The 7,949-nt window shown below is 44.8% G+C and overlaps 1 protein-coding gene across 1 annotated transcript; it reads left to right on the top strand.

The window, feature by feature from the left end:
* Nucleotides 1-855: 855 nt before the first annotated feature.
* On the top strand, nt 856-7,949 carry LOC100844058 (flocculation protein FLO11). Its single transcript, XM_003565426.4, has 3 exons — nt 856-996; nt 1,078-1,486; nt 5,641-7,949. The coding sequence occupies exons 1-3, from the start codon at nt 971-973 to the stop codon at nt 7,708-7,710; spliced, it is 2,505 nt and encodes an 834-aa protein (XP_003565474.1). The 5' UTR covers nt 856-970; the 3' UTR covers nt 7,711-7,949.

The raw sequence follows: 7,949 nt of genomic DNA, 5'->3' as shown, positions 1-7,949 counted from the left end.
CATCCCACGCGACCGCCGACCACAACGGCGCAGCAACAGCCCGAGGTAGCATCCGGTGTGCACGTCACCAGCCGTCCGTCTCACCTATCTCTTCCTCGATCTATGGGTGGGGAGGCGACCCCCCACAGTGGTTGGTTTTGCCGTCCAGCTGGTTGCGGCGTCCAGGGCATGGTCCGCGTGGTGGAGGAGTTCACCCGAAAGAAGTCGAAGACTCGATGACTTCATCCGATCCTAATGTTGTTGCTAGCATTTGCTCGGGAATACTGATTTCCCGCGGGGAGCATAAACCCCAACGGCACGGGGACGAGCAAACTACCCTCGCATAGTCAATTAGTAGTCATTGATAGGAAATTGACATGCTAGAAACATGGTCATAGAATGGGGAGATGAACATGCACTGCCCCATGAATTATGTCACGGCTACTGTTTCACTTTGTTCAGCCAACAACAAATTAAAAAATAACACATGCTACATTATATATGTGCTTACCGTTGTTCTTTTCGGAAACAAAGTTGATATTTCTTCTAAATTTTATGTAATTATAATTTATAAACCCACTCGAGTCATTGAAACGGTGACGATACCTAGGCTTGACGGTTGCTATCACATGATGCCGAGACAAACTGACGATCCTGATCGTGCCTCGTCACCATCCATACGAATTAAAGGAAAAACAACTTGCCTGCTGTCCATCCAGTCCTCGCTGTCTGCGGCAGTAAATGTGAGTGGGGCCTCCTTGCAGGACAAAGATGTCAGCTAAGACATTGAATGAATATTAAAATGACATTTAAGTTACCATTTTTTTTTGGGAAGAGCGGGAATGGGTACACAATTCGCCTCGATGTTAGCAAAACGCACTTCAGATATTTATTCAGTCGTAAATGTGTCCTTTAAATACTGTACTTCTCACCAGTCTGATCCCCCAAAACTCCAGACCCTCACGCGCGAGGGCGCATCGACGTCGCATCCATGGCCGCCGCCTCGTTCTCCATCAGGTTGGTTTTGAATCGCCGCCGCATATCGTTTATTATTTCACGGTGGTTTCCTTTTTTCCTGATCCGGTTGTATCTTCGAAGGGAGTACGCGGCGAGCATGAGGGGCGGGGCGGCGGCGGCAGAGGCGCTGCGTCCCTTCGGAATCACGGATCTCCCGCCTATGGAGGCGCCGAGGTTCCGGTGGTGGGCGCACGAGCTCGCCTCCGCCATTGCAGCTGCTGCTGCGGCGGCGGCGGCATCCCCGAGGAAGGCGAAGCCGCCCAAGGAGCGGTCCATCTCCGATCTCTTCGCCGCGGCGCACCCCGTGGCCGCGCCCCCCGCCGGGGAGAGCGGTGGCGACCAGCAGCCGGAGGTGGACGACGACGAGGCGCTGTGCGCGATCGTGAGGCGGACCAAGGAGATGAAGCGGAAGAGGAGACTGCAAGAGGAGGAGGAGGCAGCGAAGAGCGCCGGAGCACGCGAGGCCGAGGGGAATTTCGCGACCAGAAAGGTACGTGGTCTAGCCCAGGCCCAGCCCAGCCCAACTCTGCTGTGCCTGTCGATGCAATACTAGTATTATCTGTTTTTTCTCTCTGGTTTTATTTTCCTTTGATCTGCTCGGGGTGGACGCTACGATTGGTTCAGATTTTGAGTGGCTCCCTGGACAGTATGAGTATGTTAGATGCTTTCTAGCTCCACAAGATGGAAAGAATCAGAAAATATCTTGCTCCATTAGATCTTGGTTGCCCTACCATACGTGTTGTACTGTTGTTGCACCTAGTATTAGCGGCTAATTTGGTTGGTATTTGTGGATGCATGCTTTAATTATGGGGGACAATTACTTGTAGCTTTATATGGGGACTCCTAGCCGCGCAGGATATTTTATGTAAATGTAAGGATTGTGCGTACTGTACTGCCGAACCCAGTTGCTAATATATACTGAATCCGTCGTCTACAAGGTTGTTGTGACCTTGTGATCTGTGGGTACTCCTAGCTCATAAATCATAATTGCTCTTGCAGGTAGAGCAAGATATATATGTTGGGCAAAACTTAGCTATACGGGCTATGTGCTAAGCGCTAAAGTTAGAACGCTGATTGTGTTTTCTTTCTTGGCATCATTACATTTGCTAACTCATGACTGTTTGGTATATATGTTTGGATATATATTATTATTTCATGCTTAAATCGCCGTGTGCTCGGTGGGTCTGGGTCGGGGGATGCACGAGGCATTCATATGTGAGGATTTGTGCTGATTTAAGAAACCACGACGAAATGTATACATGCAGCTGCTACTCATGTATACATGCAGCTGATACTAATCAAGAAAATATATAGGCTTGATTATGATGACCAACTAAGCCAGTACGGTTGTACTCGAGACTGCAGGCTAGCTGGTACTGCAGCAGATGTACCATATTTTATAGTACATGGTGCGTCTTTTTCTCACACCATGCACGGCTATTTGTGAGCTGCGTCCTTTGTGTCCCTCCCTGCACATTCACTCCGGACCCATACCAAAGACGACTGTATCATAGGAAACGGACACGGAATAGGCATTTTGTGGATCGATATCGTCTACACTTTGGATACGGGGCTTCACATTAATTGATTAGAGCATCTTCAATGGAGTTATCCCAGATGTCTTATTGGGGATATGGGCATTGTACCTCCAAAATCATCTCCTAAGGCATCCCTAAATGGACAAAATGTCATGTTTGTCCGGACACATCCCCAAACTTGCCCCAAATTTGGGGGAGGTTTGGGGTGTCCGGACATCGTTCGGTGCTCTCTTTTGTCCGCCCCGGCCTCACAACAATAGATGAGAAAAGGAGAAGAAAAAGTGAAAAAGAGAGGAGAAAGGATAAAGAGAAGGAAAAGCTAATTTGGGAGAGAAATTTTGGGGATGTGGTTGGGTGATGAGGGCGGACATGGAATGGACACATGTCCACTTGCTCCCCCAAATGACCAAAAAAAGGACATTTTGGGACAAAATTTGGGGGATCCCATTGTAGTTGCTCTTACCTGATGCTTTTACATGACTATTTGTTCTTAAATTTTGTTGCAATACACGGGTAATAAGCATGACTGCCAGGTTCCAAATATGTCGCAGTCAGTCTGTCACAATATATGTTAGCTACTGTTTGTACTTTCTTTTTCTTAGAAGCGAGGGGATATCTGATACTTACTCCCTCTGTCCCATATTAAGTGCCGAAACATGTATCTAGACGTATTTTAATATATAGATACGTCCATTTTTAGACAACTTTGAGTCACTTAATATGGGAGGAAGAGACTAGTATTAATTAGCCAAGGGAATAAACATGAAGCACAAAGTTCATCGCAAAAGAACCTAACACATGAAAAAATAGAATGAAGTTCTGCAGGCACTTGTCCGCAGAGCTTGGGACATCTTTTTTGGGCCACAAACCCACCATAGATACCCCATTTTTGGCTGATCACTGGTCTTAATAAGAGTCAAAGATGTGATGACTCCATGCGACACTAGAAAGTGAGGAGGTAGAACGTGCACTCTGCAACACATCATGATTTGTAGACCTATAGGGTTCAAATCTATACTTTATTTCAGATGGTTCTGTCGTTGCTAAAAGCCGAAGCATCGGGCCTACCCGTAAGCATCAATAACCTTACACATCTGGCGTGTCGCAAACAATCATACTGTCACCGACATCTCAATGACACGAGAGGGAGTTTATTGTGACATGGAAGGAGTTGAAGGGGCATATTCATGTGTGATGTCATTGTCAATTATTAAGGGCCGAAAAAGTAAAGTCGGTCATTGAGATGCCTAACTCATGAACTAGTTGCACGACTATTCATGATTTGTCGCATATAGTCATGTCTAGTCAAGGTTTTCATGTCAAAGCCATGTATCGACGTATAGAGTAGTCTCGTGACTGGTGGCGACTAACTATCTAGCGAATCTTAATCATTGTTGTTAATTGTTATCTCAAAGCAACCTCAAGGGAAATCTTAGCTTGGATCTGCTAGGATGTCCAATGGTCGTAGTCCACCCCATGTCTCAATTCCAAGGAAGCCATTGGACGCGAGGTGAGGTGATTAAGGGCAATATGTCTCGGACATCCATAGAGGTGGAGCTGTGTGGGGGGTGGGGGGACCAGTGGAGGAATAGAAGACCGGTGGCGGAGTAGAGCTGGGTAGGAGAACCAGTAGGCAGTGGCGGAGAAGGAGCACAAGAGGCAGCCAACGATTGGGCCAGGCTAGATCTGGCCACCTGAGGTGAGCGTCAGGGGCAGCGGCGGGGTTAATCGAGATGGGAATTGACGCATGGTCGCAAGGAAGACCTAATCGAGACGTGGTGCGCAGGGAGATAATGAGGGAGGTTGGGTAGGTCACAGCCATTTTGGTGTTTTAGGCTGGAGGGGCCGGGCCACCGCCAGTTAATCGTGCTTCTCCCAATTAATTGCTTATCAGCGTCGATAAAATCAACTGTTAGACTGAATAGTCCGTCCCAACACTTAATGTATTTTTTTTTGTCTCATCTTAGCATAACATGTCTTATAATTATTCTTTTTACATGATTTTTTAATTATTTATATATACACTCTTGCGTATTCCAGTATGGCTGTTTTTGAAGGTGTCCCCGCACTCGTATCCCCATGTACCGTATCCACGTATCGGTGCAGAAATTAACTGTAAACTCTTTTAGTTTAGTGTCAATGTTCAATTTAGTTTAACATACACCATGGTGATATGAAAAATTAAGCCTATTATTAACTCATAAAGCACATCATGCGGATGTCACATTGATTGTCTTTAAAACACATTCAATTTGTATTCGACCAATATACATATTCAAATTTGATTTGAGAATATTCTATATTTATTTGAGTTATAGACATGGATACACTACGACCGACCAATGTTCAGTTCGTTTTTTATTTCACCCATTAGTTCCATCTACTGATCCCCATATATTGTTTTATTTTTCTTTTAAACTTATCCTTGTAAACATGTTTTCCTTGAGAAAATTGAGCTATTTATCTGGGTTTGTAAATATTTGTGCATACTACCAGATTATTCAACCCTTTTGTTAGCTTTACCTGGTCCTTGTTTTACCTGGACCCGGCCTTTGTGTTGACAGTTGACACATTGAGCCCACTTGAAGCACCACGCTTAGGTGGCATCGATTTGCATGAGCTGTCTTGAAACTGAGTCTACGTGGAAAGTGCCCACATAATCACAATGGCATCTCATGTTATGGATTCTATCCAATGTGTGTGCCGTGTCTAATTCCAGGGGTGGAGCTGCCTCACAGGCACTGGGTTCAGCTGAACTCAATGATTTTTTTTTATAAATCTAGAGAACATTAGTGTTAATCATTTTGAAGTGGGTGAAACACACATCGTCCATCATCTTGTTGCAAACCTGCTGCATCACCTGCGTCATTTGTTCATAATACACTTGTGCTACATTTCCATAATCCTAAATTGAGGGACATAACTGATTGTATATATTTAACCATTTTCCCGTCTAGAGTGTACCCACGCCTTCCTGAAGATTTCAGAAAACCGTATACACGTGGTAAATGTGATGTGTGCTGTTAAGGTTTTTTGTTCATTCTGTGTTTAGTGCTATTTGTATCTTCTGGCTTCCACTGACCACTGATATTGTCCAATTATGCAGGAAGCACTTGACAAGCCAAATTCGCCTGATGGAGTGGATAGTCAGCCATCAGAGAAAACTGAAGCTTTAGAGCATCTCAGAAAAGAGAGGGAAAATATATCCAAGAAACCAAAGCAGGGGAACAACAATAATATGAAGAAGAACGATCACAAAATAAAGTGCACTGAGAGCAAAAATGCTAAGAAACGTGGCATTCTAAAGAAGTACACAAAGCACACATCTGTCAAAATGGTTACAGAAAAGCATGGCAATTCAAAAGGAAACGAGGTAATAGAAGTCTGCCGCAAATCAGTGAAGCGTGTCAAATTCTCAGATTCAAATGATATACTTGGCAGTAATATGCAAAGTTCCGAACTACCGAAACAGCGAAGTCTCCTCAAACTGCTATCTGATGCTATGGCTTCTTCTTCGTCGTCCTCGTCATCGTCATCATCCACATCTGCTGAAGGAGACAAATGCGTAACTGCAGAAAGCAGTAATCCCCATATGCCTGAGGAAGCATTTGCTAAAACGAAAGAAACAAATAACAATACAGATCTTGAGGATTCTCCTGAGCTTTGTAGCACAGAGCTTTCCTCCCCTTGGATTGATCTGAATAAAGCACTATCAGAATCTACTGGTTTGGACTACACGCATGATTCAAATTCAGAGGTACCAAACCTTGAGCTTACACATGATCAAACTGTAAATTCTGATGTCCAATTGCTTGACGGGAGAGAAAAGCAGAGGAATTTGTCTTTTAGTTCACACTTACTGGAAAGCCAAACACCTGCTGCTGACTTGGAAAGTACTATGAATTCAAGATCGAGAGGCACATTTTTGCATGGTCAGACAATCAAAATGTCTGATACACATATTGTTGGTCCTCAGTTGAGCTTAGGAGAGCTCCCAGAGACTCATCGTACTTGTAGTGATGTTCCAGTAAAAGATATACTGCCATCGAGAATGTTGCCTTGTGAATTGCCAGGAAGTACATTTCAGGACTCATGTAAGCAGCACCAGAATTGGTGCTCTACCAACATGAGTCATGGTGGCTCCCAGCTTTCTCCAGTCGAAAAATCTTCATCCTGGCAATCTCGAGAATGCAATCTGTCTGGCAGCAAGGAGTTCCATTTTTGTTCTGAAGTAAACGTTCAGCAGGAGTTCGGTCCTTCCACAGGACCGACAGTTCGTTTGATGGGCAAGGATCTTACAGTCTGCACGACCCGAGCTGAATCTTCGGTTGAGACTGCACAGAAACACACAGGTACTTCCATCTGTGGCCGTCTTAAGACAAATGTGGTATTGGAGTTGCCACGACAAGCACAGCCTGTTGTCTCTTCACAAGCTCAAAGTTTCCCCAACGTTACAGTAAATGCTACCAGCACAATTCATTCTTCGACATATCATGCAAGCACAAGTCAGGCATATTTTGGATACAGGACGCCACATGATTTCAGACATCCTTCCCCTGCAGCCAATGTATTTGCTGGACATCAGTTGGCATTTGAAAACAGGTTTGGAGATTTTACGAACTCGCAGACCAATCAACCTGTTCTATTGGGATGTCCACCTCTTCCCAATCATGGCACTGCAACATTCCCTCAGAATTCGCCGCGTCCTTGGAGTTATTACTCTGATCCTTACACTAGGACAGAACCACCCAGAGCACCATTTGTGCCTACAACAAGAAAACATGGGACACCATCTTCAGTTCTCCGTGCCAATTTGCCTCAGCCATATGTTGTGCATTCACCAATCTCTTCAGTTTGTCAGCTTAACTCTGTGAGTCCTACACCCCGCCATCCACCTTGGGTGGTTCAAGAAGCTTCTGACAGCAGAAGTGTTGCAGCGACATCCAGAAATTCAAACAATGGAATGGGGAGAGCTGTTCCTGGCAATGCCAATGCTTCATCTAGTGAGCCCTCTGTGAAGAAGAGATCAGGCCCGGTGAAGCTCACTCCTGGGGCGAAGCATATACTGGTGCCGAGCGGCAGCACAGGGGACAGCAATTCTCTGCCTGTGTACTCTTGTGTCTCCTTCGGAAGTCGGAGTGGAAATGCTGCAGCATCTCAGAACAAAGGAACATGACAGTATCATGTATGTGCAAGTAAATTATTTGCAATCTCTACAATATGATGTTTGCATATAAGAGGTGTGCAATTTTTTTATGTATCCATATGTGCAATGATTTTCTTCAGTATTTTTTTATTGATTTTTTTTATGAAATACAGCTTCCAAATGGCGAGGTTTTGAATTGCCCATGTTGGCCATGTGCAATTATTTTTGGAAACATGAGTAATTTCCAAATACCAGAACCTTTTATCATG

This window comes from Brachypodium distachyon, chromosome 2, assembly GCF_000005505.3.
Source record: "Brachypodium distachyon strain Bd21 chromosome 2, Brachypodium_distachyon_v3.0, whole genome shotgun sequence".
Taxonomy (NCBI): domain Eukaryota; kingdom Viridiplantae; phylum Streptophyta; class Magnoliopsida; order Poales; family Poaceae; genus Brachypodium; species Brachypodium distachyon.
The sequence above is the reverse complement of the archived record's forward strand: the minus strand, read 5'-3'. Positions and strand labels throughout refer to the sequence as shown.